At 41.8% G+C, this 19,424-nt stretch overlaps 1 protein-coding gene across 3 annotated transcripts in view; it reads left to right on the forward strand.

Moving 5' to 3' along the window:
* Nucleotides 1–19,424, forward strand: part of alk (ALK receptor tyrosine kinase) — a 306,393-nt gene that overhangs the window by 279,189 nt on the left and 7,780 nt on the right. For all 3 annotated transcript variants that reach the window (XM_088294165.1, XM_088294324.1, XM_088294243.1), the window contains 8 exons: nt 1,272–1,427; nt 2,417–2,530; nt 5,621–5,807; nt 8,293–8,383; nt 8,485–8,549; nt 8,642–8,771; nt 9,278–9,375; nt 11,728–11,820. In XM_088294165.1, the coding sequence (XP_088150291.1) occupies nt 1,272–1,427; nt 2,417–2,530; nt 5,621–5,807; nt 8,293–8,383; nt 8,485–8,549; nt 8,642–8,771; nt 9,278–9,375; nt 11,728–11,820 (934 nt within the window). The remainder of the gene's footprint in view (nt 1–1,271; nt 1,428–2,416; nt 2,531–5,620; nt 5,808–8,292; nt 8,384–8,484; nt 8,550–8,641; nt 8,772–9,277; nt 9,376–11,727; nt 11,821–19,424) is intronic.

Below are 19,424 nucleotides of genomic sequence, written 5' to 3' on the forward strand. Positions count from 1 at the left end.
TAAGTATTCTTTAACGAGTGGATCACCACACAGATATAAAAATTTGAACACAAGTAAGACACAAGCCAAAACTGAAAAGGACAAACGGTCATCGTGAAATTTCTAATCTGTGGATTCTTCAACCAACAAAAAGCCGATGGACGCCGGGGCCACAGTGGAAGAAAGATACAGATGATGCCAAAAATGATTACATTTATCGACACAGGACAGAAAATCAGAACACAAAATAACCGTCACATCAAGTACTTAAACAGAAACCTACTTTAAGTACTTGTGGAAACACAGGAAGGAATAATGGAAGACAAATGTCACAGAAGCACTTCATAAAATAACCTACCTTAAGTACTCCTGGCGCTGACAAGACTGAGTCATAAATACCTTCCACTGGAGCCGCACCGAAATAAGTGCTGATTGTCGATAGGCGCATTTGACTGATTGCAGTTAGGTGCTGCTCGGGGACTCCGCCCACCAATTAAAGCCAGCAATAGTGAGGCCAGAGTGGAAAACAATGCAAATCACGGAACATAGTAGAGTCAAATTGTTAAGAACTGCTCTCAGTGTGACATAATACAGTTTTTTTTTTTCACCAGTACAAACAAAATCACAAAATTGTTGATATTGTTAAATGATTCCCTCTCATTATTATTATCATTATTATTGTTATTATTATTTCAAATCGTCTATTGCATAACATATCATTTAAGTGGTAAAGTTGTGGCCGGTCGGTTTATTATCATAATGCAAACTTGATTGTAACCTGATGAGGGCAACATAGTACAAATGAATACGATTGCGTTGCAATCCAAAATATTGCACGCTATTATATTGGAGCCATTTGTCATGTGCTGTGACTGTTGTCGAAAAAGGACCAGATGGTGATTGCTCGTTAGCATCGTTGAGCCGCTTTGTGTTGCTATGCAGGCACAAAGTATGTATGGATCTGGTCCCTGCCAAAGGCTTCGGCTGATTACCTCCTTGATAAATTCACCTGCATCATCGAATAAAATAGCGGACGAGCTGTCTTCTCTCTAATGCACTATAGTGATTCTCAACCAGTTGCGATACGAGCGATCAAGGGCGCCTCAACATTACTCGCCAAAATATGTTGCTTATTCATACTTGATTGACTCTCGCTACATGGATGGGACAAAATATTGGGAATTTAGAAACACCTCATCTTTGTGGCTGTCTACTTAAACAATGGGACAGTGAGTAGAGTTGGAGTATACACAATACGATCCTCATTCCCTTTTGTTCTCTTTGTGTTTTAGCAATGGAAAGCGATGGAGAGGTGATCATCAGTCCGGTTCGGAACTGCAGTCACTGTGAGAGCGGCGAATGCCACGAGATAAACGGCGACATTGTCTGCTACTGTGATGATGAGCTCATCCTGGCACCTGATGGCATGTCTTGCATCAACTCTACAGGTGTGAGGCTTATGTCATCTCGCTTTCCCCTGCGGGGTTGGAGTCATAATACTTGGAGAGATTGAATTGAATCCAAGTGTACTTTTAATGAACTGTGACTCTGTGAATAAAAAATGAATTAATCTGCAAATGTAATTATGTCTTAGGGGCTCAGTACTTAAGTGAATCTTTATCTCAGTTAATGTTTAAATGTCTTTATTATTCATTAAAAATTACACATCCACGTTTGGAATAATCACACTGTACCTAATAGTGTGATGAGCAACTGTTGCCCACATGTTGAGTCCCTTCCCAAGATTAGTCATTTATCTCTGCTACAGCGTGATAAAACCTCTTATCATGTTAAGGATTTCGGATAAAAGCGTCCCTCATGAAGTTAAAGCGGATTTAGAAATTTTCTTCACCATCCTGAGCGCTTGCAAGTGGCTCTGTCTATTAAAATCGTGTCAACCTTCAGTAAAAATGAGCTCTCTCACGGGATAAGATGTAACAAAGGGCTGTCGGTGACCCTCTGTGAAGCCGGAATTGCCTCTTCAATTGTGATTTGTGATCTCAGATGAATAATGAATGCATGAATGTTGATCTGAAATGAATCGATATGGGGCAGTATCATTACAATCAATATAAAAGTGCTTTTTCCATCCAAATAATATCTTAACAGACTAGCGCTTGTCCTTGCCCTGATGATTTGCAAATCTATTCTCTGCGAGGACCAGCAGCGCATGATTGTATGTCACTCGGTTAGAAAAGGTCACCATCTCAATATGCTCCCTCGCGGCAGGCAGATTTGTACCTCAGCTTGGACAAGAGCAATGAGATCTTCCCGTCAAGACAACAAGGACTTGATATGCCGCACAGACCCTCAAGCTTTGTTGTGTCATCTCTTTCACATCATTAATTAAGTAGAGGATCAGAGAGGCGAAGGGAATGTTAATAGCTCTCTTGGGAAGGTAACAACTGGAACGCTGTTTTCTTGCCTTGTCACGCAGACGTGTCCCTGCTGCCCCCCCAGCCATCTCTCTCGCACCTGGCGCTTGGTCTGTCTGTCGGGACCTCGGCCCTCATCGCTGCCCTCCTGCTGGCCGTGTCAGGAGTCATGATAAGTAAGTGTCGCATTGCCGGTGAAAAAAACCCAAAGATTCTATCTATCCAGTATCATTTAGGACTGGGCCACAGCATTCGTAGAGTTTTCCTCCTTTTACCTGTGCTTTTTTGTCAAGGTTCACACATACCAGAATCGCATGCTGTTGTCACTCTGAAATCAGTCCGCCACAAGCGTTGAACCAATAAATGGGTTGGTGATTACTCACTGTGTGAAAAAAAAAGGCAAATTCGTTAATACTTTTACTTGAGAATGATTTACAAATTGGACAACTTCCATGCGATTGTTTTTCCTGGTAAATGGCATGTTAGTGCACAGATGTTTTATAAACAAGGCTGCACTTAACAATTTTTGGAGATAGATGTGGAAACCACCAGTGTACAACCGCTTTGAACTCCCAAAACAATTGTCTTTTTAGTTTAAAAAGACTTTGGTAACACTTTCTTTGAATGTGACATTTCCCGAATGACATCTGTCATAAGGATTCAGTCATGTTCATGACAGGTGTCATGTCATGATTATAACAGTGTTATGACAGTCTGGCTGTTCGCGCAGAGCTTGCTTATGGCTGAAAACTCGCACAAAAACAGGGAGAAGATGCAAACTATAAACAGGAGGACCTGAGTTAAGATTAGAACCGGGCTCCACCACACAAATCCATAGAAATCCTTTTCCTAGTCACGTCTCGAATTTGCCCACTATAATGCTGTATTTCCTTGTCACTGTGAAGTTAATTAGGACAAAAGTCTTCATTAGGGAGGATCTAGATCCAATATATTTTCAAGCAAACCAAGTGGTGAGCCCCTGACAAAGTGAGCCGACGGGCGGCTATCGGTCAAAGTAGCTCCTTGCGGACGTTTGTGTAGTATTTTCAGTGAGTCCTGCACGTTGGCAATAGTCAGCCTTTGTCTGCAAGTTTTCTGGACGATTGATCATGTCGAATCAGCGAGAGAAATCAATCACTCAGTTATTGTGTGGGCAGCTTCAGCAAATAGGTGCACAAGAAAAGAAAGTGAAATGAGACAGGGGAGGTTTCACGCAAGGTGGCACTCAATTTTTCTCATTTCCTGTCACACATATATTTCGGAACAAATTTGAACGGACATTTTTACTCTGTAACCAGGCCAATTTTTGCTGGGTGTGGAAAATGGTCAGACAACGTACCTCTGTTTCTATGTCTTTTGGTGTATATACAGAAATTATGTACATTTGAAAGTAATGATGAACGCAACAAGTACCAATATGCATCACAGTTGATTCGTGGTTGTAGCCGTTTTTTTGGTTTCTTTTGGCGCATCTTTTCATCATAACAAAAATTATGGAATCGAGAAATATGACAGATGGTAACAATTTGCAAAAACAATAAGCAACTTGAACATTATTTAGCCTTTACAGATACTGTATAAGAAAAAAAGGATTAGCTTTGATAAAAGAGGATGTGAACCCCAAAACAGTCCTTGCAATAATATGTTCAATGCTCCTTCACGGCCAATTTACCACCCCCTGTCGACGGAAGATGACGTCACAGTTGCTCAGGGCTCAGCTATCGACCCATCATGGCTCAGCTTCAGAAAACAGGAGAGCTGTGATTGGTTGTTACCTGAGCAACTGTGATGTTATTTTCAAATAACAAGCCCTGGATGATAAATCAAAATGGGTGGATATACTCGTTTAGCTCATATTCCACAAATGTAATATTAATCAGAATGCAATATTTCAACCCGTGGGCCTTCATAGAACATATTCTTGTAACGAAAACTTTGGGGTAGACTTCCCCTTTAAGAGCTTCAGTGAAGTATGAATTTAACAAAAGAATTGTGGCGTCTTCCTCGGCTCGGTCTACTTGAACTCCTCACATTTTGCCCGTGTACGTAATGTGGGTGGGGAGTGTGTGCATGTATATCACATAGAAGAATGTTTAACCCTTTTTAGTAGACAAGAGAGAGGACAAGAAAAGAAAAAAACAAGAGTTGCGGTTTAATTCAACTTAATTAAATACAACCAGAAGATCAGAGTGTATATAATCACATGAACACACTGTCATCGTCTGCCATATGCAACTGGCAACTCCCCAAGCGTCCATGTACACAGACATCTTCCCTTTTCTCGCAGCGTAGTACGATCCTACAGTAAAAAAAGAGACAGGAGACACAAACTAGGTAACCTTTTCTTATCCTCGCAAAAGCAAGATTGAAATGCGATTACAATGAACAGAAATGCATACATTTTATGAGTGCAAAGACAATTTCTTCAAACGATGCAACAATATGCTCAAGTCATGAATTTGAGACTTGTAGAAGTTACTGACAAAATATTACAACAACAACAGGTAGGCTTTATGTATGGGAGAAGATCCCCAGGACACGACTGCAAGTATTCAAGTTTCTGCCTCCGTATTTACAGGAAATGCGTTCCTCCCACCCACGCGCACAAAGTTCTGCAACATTCAGCCCGGTCCCTCTTGGACAGCACTTAATATATTGTTGTCAGAACAAGAAGGCCTTACAGCCAGTGCACAGATCCAATTGCCCAGCAGCCCTCGAACCATTATCGCCAGACATGCACTCATCTCCTCCACATGCGCACCCACGCTCCTACTCGTAGTTGGAGTGGCGAGCTTACGCACACACACGCATTCCTACTCCCACCTATGCTCACTGGCAAGGCAGGGGGTGAGGACAACCTCTGTGCGCCAGTGAAATGTGTTAATGATGGATGGCAGCTTAGCTGGAGGCCGACAACTCTTCCACAGTAGACGGCACTTGTTAAATAGCTCCTCTAAACATACAGCATTTGAACAAAAATGCACACATTAACTGTTCTCACTTGGACTGATGTGTCTATAGCACAGGTCCGTGGCTGTGTCATCTACCTTTGAGCTGCTTTTACATTCATCTGCGTGAATGAGTTGTTTTCATTTGTGAGTTCATCGAGCTTTTGGTGATTTTGTAACAGTTCTGAAATGCATTTACATTCTGACTAAATTTGAAAGAGAAAAGTCTCTCCAAGGACGAAATGTCAATGAGAAGACGGCTATAAAGTTGGTTAATTCAATGAAATGAATTTGAGAAATGTGTATATTCCTCTCCAGTGTACAGACGTAAACACACAGAGCTGCAGTCGATTCAGCTGGAGCTACAGAGTCCAGACTGCAAGCTCAGTAAACTGCGGGCATCTACCATCATGACCGACTATAATCCAAACTATTGCTTTGCTGGCAAGACGGCGTCAGTCAACGACCTGAAGGAAGTGCCACGGCGCAACATCTCCCTCGCCAGGTGAATATAACTACACACGATGTTAAAGTTGGTGGCAGTCAGAATTTACTATGTGTTCTATGATGGCCAATTTTGACTTTTCATAAACTTTGGAGTAGTCTGGCAAAGATCCCCCAGCTTTAACCCCTGAAGGTTTTTTGTGCATGTTCCCAATCCCCGGAACATGATGTTCTCATCCATTCTTAGTTCTTTAACACACCAAGATCGCACATTTTTAAATGTAATTCTCACACATTGAAGAACTTGGATTGATATTCAGATGTGCTCTGCTCAAGAGAGTGAAGTTATCATGGAGAAAATGTTACATATTATTTCTGTGTGGTGCCAGCAATAATTTTGCTAATCGAGATTGTTACTTTGTAAAGTTTTGACCAGAGCTGGGCACTGAATGTGTTTAGTTCAGCAGATTCACAAGTGTTGCTTCTTCAAGCTGTTTATTTAGTAGATCTTTTCATTCTAAGCACTTTGAACGTTGCATGGGTCGCGTTCAGGAATATGCTCTTCACTTTAACTGTTCGGATACTCATAGCATTTTGAAATTTGCTCTTCAGTTATTTAGAGTGCACCAAAAAACAGAGTGCCGGTGCGTGCTCTGGTCTCTTGGTAGAGATGGAAATTGTTCAAGCACGAGCTGCTGATTGGTTTAGAACAGAGGTGGGCAAACTTTTTGATTGGCGGGCCACAATGGGTTCTAAAATTTGACAGCGTAGCAGATGGATGGAGTGTTTTGGTAACCTCACCTCATTGGAGAAAAAAAAATACTTTTAATTTTAAATGAAAGTGAACAAAAGCATGACAACAACATATATGTCTTTGAAAAACCACAGTATTTAGAAAATGAAACATTAACAAGGTTTATTCATTTAATTTTTTTCAAATTCGTTTAAAACGTTTAACGGGCCGCATGTGACCCCCGGGCCGTAGTTTGCCCACCCCTGGTCAGAACATAGGATGCGTTCGCACATGAATAGCAGAAGAGCGTGCACTGCCTTTCCGAACACACTGCCATAGCCTTTTTTTCCTAAAATAAATATGTTTTCTTAATTCTACAATTCAATGAAAAAAGGCTATCGATGGGCTCAAAGAAATTACTATTGGGGCTATTTTAAACCTTAGCATAAACACTGCAGTAAGACATCAAAATAAAATATCCAACCATACTTACATGTAATTATTATGTGGAAACAATTCGAACGGACTTAAGCTTCAGCTTAAGGTTTAGTTTACAGAGTGTTTAATTCTTCTTGCCGTCATTAATCAACTCTCCCTGTGTCACGCAACCTCCTCCGTAAGGCGAAGGCTTGCCACAGTATGTGTAATATTTATGGCTCATAAACCAATGGACTCAATACGGGAGACTTCATTTTTCTGCTTTTATATTGTCAGAGATTCTGAAGGTTTAGAAATATCACCCACCTGTTGGCATCCTGCTTGTGGAGTACAATTGGAGTGGTATAAAAGATAATTTTCTATACCACTCCTCATTAGTTGTTTGGATGAGCTTTTTATCACAGCTGATTTTGCCCTGAGTCATTTAGTCCACCTTGGACTGGCCACATGTCAGATACAAGTCGCATATAGACAAACAACCATCCATAGTCAGATTCAGACCGGTTCCATTGTCAAAAAGTCAGTCAATGAACTCCAGTATATTTTTCTTGTCTTCATGCTGGCGCAGCAAACTTAAAGGAAGGAATTTGGTCTAATTTTGAATTGTCACTAATCCATCCTTCCAATACGCAACATTCTTGTTGTGAGTCAACAATGCTCACCACTGGCGCCCCACTGTGCCAAACGAGTCTGTTTTAACAATCACAGCACGTATCATTCGGGTCACCATCTAATGCCTTGTCTTGTTTTTTTTTTTTACACTGCAGAGTGTGTATAGGCAGGATGGCGATAGTCGTGTCAGTTGCAAAAAGTGTGACATCAACTCGACACAACTTGGTGTCCGTGTGGTGGTGTGTAATTATGCATATTCCTTCCGATCATAACATACCCGTGAGATAATTTCACTCAACAATAATAAAAATAGCATTAAATGTGACTCATACAGTGCAATATGCGGACAGCACGCAGGAAAGATCTTTTAATCCTTCTTCTGTCACAAAGCACACATGGGTAATTGTCTGGTGGACAATTCTCTTGTCGAGCAATCAAAGAGGAGCCTTGTGTGTAGCGTCTCCCGACCAAAGTATATCATCGCAACCAGCACTCCAATGAAAGTGGATGCAAAGGGAGGTTATTTATGGTTTAGTTGGATCCTCATCAGCTGCATTTTTGGCGAACTATCCTGGAGTGCATAATGAAGCAGAAAAGTAAAAAAAAAAAAAAAAAAAACTGCACGACTGCATGGAAACACCACTTATGCATTACTTCTAGTTGCCATCGCAACTTTAGAAATCGGCTGCTGTTAGTGTCTTCCACTTGTAGCTATTTGAAAATTCGCCCTAAAATTTTGTGGATTTCACACATTTCTCTCCAGGGGCCTCGGTCATGGTGCGTTTGGTGAAGTATACGAGGGGCTGGCAGTGGGAATACCAGGCGAACCCAGTCCACTTCATGTGGCAGTTAAGGTGATGCACCCCCCCCACCCCACACTCCAAAATGGTTTCCTTCTATTTGATTTATGCACACTCCTTGAAATGAGCTCATATGTTTTTGTATGAAAAACTAGACTCTCCCTGAGGTTTGCTCAGAACAAGATGAACTAGACTTCCTTATGGAGGCTCTAATCATCAGGTACCAGCCATTTAGTCCATTCTCCAAAAATATTTGCTCATGCAAAGCCACCGTATCCATTGCTTTTCTTTCCTATATTTTTCTTGCTGTAGTAAGTTCAGCCACCAGAACATTGTGCGCTGCGTAGGGGTCAGCCTGCAGGCAATGCCAAGGTTCATACTGCTGGAGCTGATGACTGGAGGAGACCTCAAGACCTTCCTTAGAGAGATGAGACCTCGATTGGTGAGACATCATTTTTCTTGATGCAAATATATACACAATTTGGATGCCAGTAGTGTAAGAGTTTGCCTTTAAAAAATTTGAAACTGCCTGAAGAAAGACAGTTAGACAGAGGTCCCTAACGTTGGCTCCCAATTGTAATTCATCTTAAAGTTTTGCGAATGGGACTGAGCTCACGGTTCACACCAAACTTTGATTTCTGCACTGGGGCACACCTGGTGAGAGGACGATACTGGTCGCAAGTCGATTTCAGGACACATATAGCCAACTCATATTCACACCTAGAGACAACTTCCAGTCCAATCACACAAAATGCGGGGTAAATACACATTTCAAGCAGAGCAGGTCAAATCCAGCACCTCTGACTGTGAAACGAGAGTCACCGTGCCGTCAAATACATTTTTCTACATTAAATCTGTTTTCCAAAAATGCACTCTTTTATTTGTAATCACGCAGAAACATTCTTAATGAATGTCTGAATGCAATGCACTGGTATTGCTCTCCCTTAGGAGCAACCGTCCAGCCTGACCATGGTTGACCTTCTCAATGTGGCGCGAGACATCGCCAAAGGCTGCCAGTATCTGGAAGAGAACCAATTTATCCACAGGTATCTGAATGCACACATTTTCTAAATGCAAATGCAACACAAACGCACACCATTTGGCATGGACAAATACAGCATAAGGATGAGCTACACAATTTGTATTCTTAAGAGATCCAGCAGATGGGAAAAGAAAACAATGATACATGCGTGCATTTATTGTGAATATGGAATGCAAATGATGGAAATGATCTTCACAGATTGCATAAACAAGAAATTGTTCTTCTGTTTATTATGACTACGCCTGCTCAAGTGGAACATAAGGGCACATTTTGCTTCTGACATTAAAGTTGAGAGGACAAATAAGGAGTTTACCATCAGAACAGCCAGGCGGGGCCCTGTATTTATGGCGTATATCCAAGGCACACACAGTATATCCCTTTTATATCCTGAAGCTTTGTGTTTGGAAAACAATGGATGTAACCTGGAGTTAAAAAAAAAAAAAAAATTCCCAAATCATCGTTATGGACACTCAGATGGAAGGTCAAGTATAGGTCAATATGGGGAAAGGTCAAATTTCCTCCCACAGTCACATCAAGACAATTGAAGTTCATCTCCCTTTCAGGTCAGGTATTAGCCATTGACAAACGAGGCCTATTAAAGCGTATTTGCTCCAACGTGGAGCAGTAAAGCCCCATCAATCCACCTAATGGCTGCGTCTTCTACAGAGCTCACTGACCTTCTATACGGCCCCGTCTTGCTGCGTATTGAAATGGACGCTAACACTGTCCTTGCCGATCATTACAACTTTTATGAAGGTGCGTTCACTCGAGGTGGAGTAAAGGGCAAACGAACGAGTTCAGATGGACAAATGGCAACAAAGCGGTTCCATCGCATCCATCCTTTGAATGGGCTCGTAGCTCGCAATAGGAATTGCAATCACAAGTGAAGTACTGCGCTCAGGGTAGTAAAGCGCCGTTCAATGCAAGCAACGCTCTTTAAATAGTCCCAACAACAACGTTTTAATTGCAATAACAAAGACAGTTCTCCGTAATGCCGCTGGAAAACAAGCCTTTGAAACTCGTTCGGATTCACTGTGAGTAAAGTCTACAATGTGAGGCCTGTTAACATTGTTTTAATAAGTGGCTGTCCTCCCATTACTGCGCTGCACGCACGACGGTTCTGTGCCCTTCCCTGAAGGCCTCCACTTGCTGTCTGTGACGGTTCTTACTGCATTCCAAGGCTCGTCCTTGCCTACCGGCAGAAGCAAATCATTAGCATGACTTCTTCCGTGCCATTAAACAAGGACTACGGCGCTTGCATTTGTCTTCACTAGAGTGTATTTGCGAGTATGTGGCCACATGATGTTCGTAATCAGGAAGACCTAAGGAAAGAAACACAACAGGCCCACTAGAAAATAGATATGCTGCCGGGCATTGAATAGGATTGTTGTTAGGCCGCAAATGTTGGTAACCATGTGGAGCTACTGTCAATTGTTTGCTAAGTAACTGTTCATTAAAATGCGAACAGTAAACTGGAAATTGCATCCCACATCTCACTAAAGCAAAAAGCCTCTTAGAGAAAATAATGTGTTGAGTTTAGTACTGAATTATTCCATCCAAATTGTGTTAAATCATTTTCAACCTCCTGGCATGATAAAGCAATGTAACATTGCAGTCCATGTCATAAAAAAAAAAAATCCTCTGTTTAAATCAGTCTGAGCTATTACGACATCCTCATTGTGTCATTTCACATCGGCGTTAATCAGAGGACGGCTGTCTGAAGTACGCGCATGCTGTGATCGGTCATCTTGCTTCCAGTTGTGTGTTTTGCAGCTCTGCCCCAGTCTCGTGATTCCGTTGGAACAGTGTGTCACATGTTGTTATTTTGACGTTCAATTCTGGCAATTTATTAGTCCTGGTGCCCATTTGTCTCGCCTGATGAAGAGATGCATGCGCTCTGCTCTTCGATGTCGCTTCTGAAGAAAGTTGCACGGCTTAGGATTTAGTACAGTGTGTTTTCTTCCCGCTCCAAACACAAGAGTAGAGAACACTGTGTGCACTGAAATAGTTTTATTCCAAAAAAATAACAAACCTAGCTCTGTGAAAAGAACACTTGAATGTATTTTCTCATCTTAGTCACTCTGCTTGTATAGGCTGCACTTCAATCTTTTCTCCGGATGCAAGTGTGTTAAGTCATAAAAAGCACTGCAGGAAGCGATGAGTTTTACCAGCAATGCTGATGGCAACTTGCAAGCTACACTAAACTTCAGATTCCATGTGGGAGCATGTGCCTGTGTTTCAAGCGTGCAAGACATGCAAATATAGGAACTACTCTGATAAACTTCATGAAAAGATGAGACATAACAACCAATGCACATTTTCACACTTGATTCTGTGTGTGTTTTTCCTATTATAGGGACATTGCGGCTCGCAATTGCTTGCTGACGTGCAAAGGATTAGGTCGCGTGGCCAAGATTGGAGATTTTGGAATGGCTCGGGATATTTACAGGTAACACAAATGAATTATATTTTGCAGATTCCTTCACAAACATTATGGTGGCAATATTTTCTGTATAACGGTAGATACATATTTGGACAGACTTAATTATACTCTCACCGGAACATATTCGAGAGTTATATAGCATCAATCTAAACCAGGGGTGAACAAGTCCGGTCCTCGAGAGCCCTTATCCAGCCTGTTTTTGCATGTTTCCCTCCTCCAACACAGCTGATTGAAATGAGCAAGCTTTGCAGAAGCCTCATAACGACTCTAATCATTTGAGTCAGGTGTGTTGGTGGAGGGAGACATGTAAAACAGGCTGGACAAGGGGCTCTCGAGGACAGGACTTGAGCCCCCCCCCACGGATAGAAACCATAACTAAATTATTCAGTGTTTATAGGCCTTAGATGGTTTATATATGGTTTTTCCAGTTAACAATCATCGACTAAAAATCGATTTCTGCACTCCGTAAGGCTAATTATACACTTGAACGAGTATGTCGCAAAGTTGTAAAATTCAAATGCTCGGCATACAAAAGTCGGATTGTTAATTAATTTGCAAATTTTATTTGCTTCCTGTTAAGCTTTGAACTGCTGTTGTAACACTCACATCATACACTAGTGTCGCTACTGCTATATCGTCATAAGATCATCGTGATTATGTTTTCACTTGCTTTGTTTTTAATGCCAAACGTTGAAAACAAATCACAATGCAAAGAGGGATGCCATTTTTACAGAAGTGCAAACTACAATTACTCTAGTAATAGATCTGACAGTGTCAATCATCAAACCTTTGTAGTCCGAGCAGAACCTTAAAAAAAATCTTGCATTGATTTATTTTCTTTAGTTTGTACATACTGCATGCACCTAAGTTTGTTTCCAGTAAGTGTACATTCTTTCTCTGTGTCTATAAATTATCGCACTGTCTCTAAGGCTCATTAAGATCTGTAAATGTTAAAGCGCAACTCAAAGGGGCTTCCAAGTCCATCTTCTAATCTCAGCAAACATCCCGTAGCCAACTAACATCTCATTATTCACAAATCAAATATTTTAATACGGCCAAGTGCAGTTCCACGTGATGCCACGAGTTCCCAATTCAGCAGGGAAATCATCCCAGCCTTTCATCTGCGAGAGACTGAAGCTGGGGAACTGTGTCACAACATGCAGCAATATCTTTGCAGCATTCTGTGAAAAGTCTTAGATGAGGACCGGGGTGGCTCCATAGTCACATCCGGTTAAGGCTGTTGCTCCATTGCCCTCAGGGTGCCACATTAGGCCAGCTTGATTTAATTACTGATGTCAGTTTTTCAGGTGCCTCGCCAAGATTTTGCTTTTATATTGCAGCCTGCAGCAGATGTGCTTAGACTGGGCTTATCTCTGCTTTTATGTGCAGAAGAATGAGAGGGCACCTCGCGCTCAGTGCCGCTTGGCTGTCTGCAAGTTGTATTTGCTGTTTCATGGTGTGGCCCTTATTTGTGTGACAAGGGACATGCAAGTCCTTTTAAGGCTGTCACGGTAAAGGGAGAGATGGAGCTTAATGTCAGCTTTTTTCATATTCGGAGAGGAGAGCCACAGGCACACTTGCACATGCTGGTATTCAGCCTCGCACGCATGTGGGCACACAAATAATGTTACAAAAAAAAAGTACAGCTAGTCAGCGGGGCACGGTGGAGCCGGTGGTGAGCGCCTCTGCCTCACAGTGAGAAGGACTGGTTTGAATCTTGACTAAGTGACACAGGCATGTTCTGCCCATATTGCTTGGATTTTCTCTGGATAAAAAAAAAAGCATTTTAATTGAACTGAAAGTAGAGTCAATTATGTTATGTGATGCCTCTTTCCCAAAATATTGCATATAAAATATAACAGATTGATCTGCAATAGGTGTAAATCTATGCTACAATAGAGCCCATATCAAATAATTGTAGATTTACACCTGCCACATGCGTTCAACACACCCAAACAGATGAAAACACACTTTTTGAGCACATTGAAAATATATTTCAACACACAAAAAATATACCTGTACTTTACACATACACACACATACAAATTTACGTTTTATTCTATTGCTCCCAAAAATGCGCTAGTTATTATTTTGCAAGCTGTTAATTTTCTGAGTTGTGGGGACTAGTTTTGGTGATTGTTGTCAGGAAAAAACTGAATGTGTGTCTTTAAATTTGTGCTGGATATCATGGATGTTGACTGAGGCTTCTATATGGAGGGTTGCACAGTAAACACCGGAACATGGAAGTGCTCAGTGAATACTCATAAGTAGCAAGAAGCACCGTATAGAAAAAGTACGTGACGTGCCATCAAACACGAGAGATGCATTAAAGTTTAAAACTGCCTGGAGAAATTTAGCTTCCGTCAACATTGCTGTACTCACACTATGTGATTATAAAATTAGCTTCACTATTGAAAAGTCATTTGTTGCTAGAAAAAAAAACAAAGTTACGACTACGCGACCAAGAAACGTGGTTAAATTAGTAACGCTCCGACTGCCTGCTGCGCATTGGCAACTGGGACTGTTTTCCCACATGTGGTCAACCCAAAAATATTCTTATCAATAATGCGCTGTAAGTAGCCCGATTAGTCGCAACACGGCATTCCGATTCATATTGTGTTTGTGGAATATGAGGTAAATGGTAAAATCCACCCGTTGTTACACAGCTCAGGGACGGCCATTTTGTCACCTGCTGTTGACTCCAAATGACATCACAGTTGCACAGGGCTTAGGTAAGGAGCAATCATGGCTCGGCTTCAGAGAACAGGTGAGCCGCGATTGGTCGTTACCTGAGCCGTGAGCAACTGTGATGTCATTTTCAGTCGTTAGAGGTGACCCCTGAAATGGCTAAAAACGGGTGGATTTTGCTGCTTAACTCTTATTCAACAAACGCAATATTAACCCGAATGTTATATTTAGACTAGTCAAGCCACATAGAACATATTATTGCAAATCATTTTCGGGGGGTTGACCTCCCCTTTAAGTAGACCACCTAAAATACATAAAAATAATTGCTATAAACCAAAGAAATCGTTGCTTTGGTGGGGATTTTCTTAACTAATCTTGCCAAATCTGCAATATAATGTGATACAGCAAATTTATATTCAAACTATGAGAAAAAATGTATTCCTCAAATCACATTGCGACGAGTGGAAGTTTCTGTCATCAGCAGCAAGTGCTGCCAAGAACAAGGCAGTACATGATGAAGTCACACACTAAAACACAGCAAAGACAAACATCTGTCATGCTAACAGCGAGTTGACGCCTGATAAACGGACGACAAGTGAGTTGGCGACAATCCCACCCTTTGAGTGAGAGGCATAACACACGTTGGACTGGTCGCCAGTCAGTCACATTGGGCACATCTGTGGAAGCAATCGTTCACCACTCATGTTCGCAAAAAATAATTCACGTCCATATTTTGGCCAATTTGAAGTCCTCATTTAATCTGACAAGCACGGTTTTGGAATGGAGCAACAAACTGTGGGAAAAGCAGATGCGAACTCCTCACAGAAAGGACTGTCATTGCTCACCTTGGTTATGGTTGGTGTCTGCTATTAGTGGAAAAATTGTGCTGTGTTGTATTTTTATTCTTGAGTGAGGATTTATTGTTACTCAAACAGCACAGAAAACACATTCCTCTATCTGCATTTTAATTTTCAGTTACACCGCCAAAATTAAATGGGTTCCTGCTCCGCAAATGTGCCAACCCTGAACAAAATTTAACAGAATCCCATTCATACTTTTTTTTTTTTTGTAATCGTACTCGCTTTGCGCTTGGCAGAGTTGCAGAAACAGACTCGGGCAGACAACTGTATATTACACTTCTGAATAACAACAGACAGCATACAAGCAAGTGTAAAAAACATTTTCTGAGACTTCGATAAAATCCTCTTACTCTGCAGCTCAGCATGGTTAGGTAAGAAATGGGTCTAAAAGAAATGAAAAGAAAGCGTCTGGATGTTGTGGTGCCCAAATGGACACACGTTTGTTTGACTGTTGTGTTGGTTACGGACACATTAATGTAATCCCGGACGGATTACATTAACGTGTTCGCTGTACAGGTCTCGGCCCGAACTTGACTTTATACGTAATCGTGTTGCGAGAATAGCTCAAGACACATTTGGTATGACCGCCATATATCTCGCAAAGATTTCGTGCAACCATGGTCGAGATAGGGACTTGCGACACAGACACGTGAGAGATTTAAATTGATCCTTACGACACGATTTAGACGCTTCTCCTGGAGACTTGACATGACTCTTTTTTTTCAGACCTCTCTCTCTCTCTCGACCTTTCCTGTATGCATAATATTGCTGTATGCGTCAGTTTCTATTTTGTCCTATTTAAACCACCACTTTCAGTCAAATTACCTCAGCAAAGTTACACTTTATTATGTTAATGACAAGATCATAGTTTTTGTTTGAAGAAAATGGAAATGGCTTCAATTAGATTTTCACTGAAAATGTTCATCTTATTCAGTTAAGTATCAATTGCGGAGTAGTTCTGTTTTGGGATTTGACCCCATGTTTTAACTTTGATGTGACTTGAGAGTAGGATTTGCAAGTGGGTCAAAGACTTGACACTTGACTTGAGTCCATCTCTTGTCAGTGGTCAACAACGGTCAACAACAATTTCCATGTGAGTTCAAACAAAAAACACACCTGGCTGCTGGCATTTGTGATTGTGAATGCGCATCGCCTGACGTCATGTAACTTTGTAAAGAGATGTTACAATTCAATACATAACACGCTTGATGCAGCTAGTACTTTTTTTATGTAAATAAAATGGTCCCCAAAAAAATGCTATTACTTTGTGGCTGGATGGTCGAAGGCGCGGAGAAGTCTTTCCGCTCAAAAAACGCACGACAAGGCCAAAAATGGATACGCTTTCAGGCTCAACTATGGCAGCACAGGACAACTCTGGGTTGAACAAAGTTGTGTTTGCTTATTTTGCGGATCCAATCAATGACGGCATTGATGGATTGCACAAATTATGACATAAGAGTTGTTCACCAATTTTGCATCGAATGCAAAATATGGAACAATTTCGATCCACTGGATCATATCTGTGTGGAGTCTAGAGGATATAACCTCTTCTACCGGGTCGAACCCCGACGTGGGGGGCAAGAAGTATGCCTACACCTGCTCGACGCCTCTCACCATGAGCAACTCCAGAATGGAACAGAGTCACCATGTCTCAAGAGGACCGGTGCCAGAAGGTGTCAAGGCATGTCTGAATATATCTGCTGGAGCTTCTCAACCTTGACCAACATAGCTCAGGCTCTTTCCGTGAAACGTTGGTCGATTGGGGTTCCCAGGGAAGACAAACTGGCAATGTCTTGGCATGTCTGGCCGTCTTAAATAGAAGCAGCAGCGCTTGGCTAAATTGGATCCAGCTGCCGACCACACCAACCTGCAAGGTTCCCAAACACGCACACACGACCAGAGTCAGAACTCTGGCAACTGGGAGATGGAACAGAATGGATCCAATCAGAAGAATCCTGGCTGACTCCAACGCAGACAGTAAGAACTATGGGTTCATTTGAACTTAATAAGCTTTCTTGTCCAAGTCCCTTTTCGGTAGAAGAGGCACCCAAGCCTGTAAGTGTTTTGGGATAATATCCGCAAGTGAGGACTACGTATTATCTGGCATGTAATTCAAAGCAATCAGCTTTTCTAACATCATCAACTATCCCATTAACGTCGCCGGGCGTAAACGTTTTGATCAATCCCTACATTGGCGTTAAATGGCACTGACAAAATGAGCAATTGCCTTCTCAGACATATGAAACAGTGAGGGGCATGAATTTCATATTTATGCAGACAATTGTCTCTATCTTCTCATGTATTCAGTTTGCTTTGAGCTGGTGTGGTGCCAGCATCCTGCAAGGTCAAAACTCTATTGTTGTACAAGAAAGGCAAATGCGTGCCTCCCACACGTGTTCTTTAACGTGAATCCAGATCAACACTTGCCAACTTCCACAAAGATCAAATCTGAAAGCTGGTGCAGTTTTACTTTAGCGCAAAGACGCACCAGTGCAAAAACGGCTAATGCAACATTAAACTGTGATTGGGTTTGATCAAGATGAGCTGTTTCGACTGATTTGCTGAAAAAGCTGCAATTTAGAAAGCGCTTTTGTGTGTAAGGGCGTATTTTGTTGCAAATTACTTTTAAAACAGCTTATCTTTTGCGCTGCCGTTTTCCCCCTTAAGAGAAGAATAAATGTTACTTCTAAAGGTGAGGCTCTCAAAGCCACTTTTAATGAATATTTGACTAGCTTGGAACAGCCGAGACATTTTGTTTTTGTCACCTGTTGTGTCATTTTCTTCTCTTTCGGTTTTTGCCCAACTCAAGCAAGCTCAGAAAACACGTCAGAATGTCTTTCTATGTAATACACAATCGCTTATCTGGGTTCGAGTTGTGGGGGCGGCAGCTGCAGCTGGAAAGCCAAGACTTTCCTCATTTTGTCCAGCTCTTCCAGGGAAATCAGGGAGGCATCACTGAAGTACCCCAAAAAAACAATTGATTCATCACCCTAAGGTGGAGCGTGGCCACCCTCTCGTCCAATGGGGTGAAGCCCCAATGTGCAGGCACCAAGCCAGGGGGGGCACCCACACCTGCTCGGCGCCTCTCTCCGGCGGGCAACTCAAGAGTGAAAAAGAGTCCAACCCCTCGCAAGAAGATTAGTACCAGAGCCCAAGCTGTATGTCGAGACGAGTCAGACTATTTCTATCTGGGATTTCTCGACCTCGCATCCTAGCTTGGGCTGCTTCGCTGACAGAGACGTGACATTCCATGTCAATGGTTCTGTAGCCGAGGATTGAACTGCTAAATTTCCTGCCTTCAGCCACCGTCCAGCTCACATTGCACCCATACCCCGATGGACCCATATTACCCATGAGTGCTCAAATAATAAAAAAAAAACAACAACTATATTTCATTATTTCCCTATCACATGGGGTCAGCAAGCCAAAAGAATAATACGAGGGGGGGGGGGACATAAGGTGTGCTTCGGAGAATGAATGCCCACCTGTTGTCAATCGACTGTATCACCAATGCTGCACTGCACATAGTTGCAAAATGACAGCCAATTAAAGTATTTATTTTACCTGCTCGTTATTTTTGCTCCTGAACCTCAGCGCTGCATCGGCACGTCAAGGCTGTAAGACGCCACCTTCATCAGCAACACCCGATTGTAAGCTGTCATCCGTGAGGCTTGAACAATGTTTGTTTTTAATATAGTTCAGCACACAGAATTCAATCTTCCGGTTTCTTCACAAACTTTTCTATTCTTGGAATGATCCACGGTCTACCTACTGGCAGTCGAAACGCTCAATAAATATTGGCAGCTATGACACATAGTTTGAGCGGCAAAAAAAAGGATCAATTAAATGTTTTTATTTTATTACAAGAGCACCATCATCTTCAAATTTAGAATTATATTTAAATATTGAATGAACTAAATTAATTTTAAAAAGAGCCACAGCAGAAGGATCACAGAGTCGCATGTGATCAGGATGACACTGAAGACAGGTGCTAGAATTGTCCTGAGAAACCGCTCTAGCTGACACCTCATAATTTAGATATTGATATGAGTCCTTTCTTCT

This window comes from Idiotropiscis lumnitzeri, chromosome 1, assembly GCF_059441095.1.
Source record: "Idiotropiscis lumnitzeri isolate Australia: NSW breed Sydney's pygmy pipehorse chromosome 1, RoL_Ilum_1.0, whole genome shotgun sequence".
In the NCBI taxonomy this organism is placed as follows: Eukaryota; Metazoa; Chordata; class Actinopteri; order Syngnathiformes; family Syngnathidae; genus Idiotropiscis; species Idiotropiscis lumnitzeri.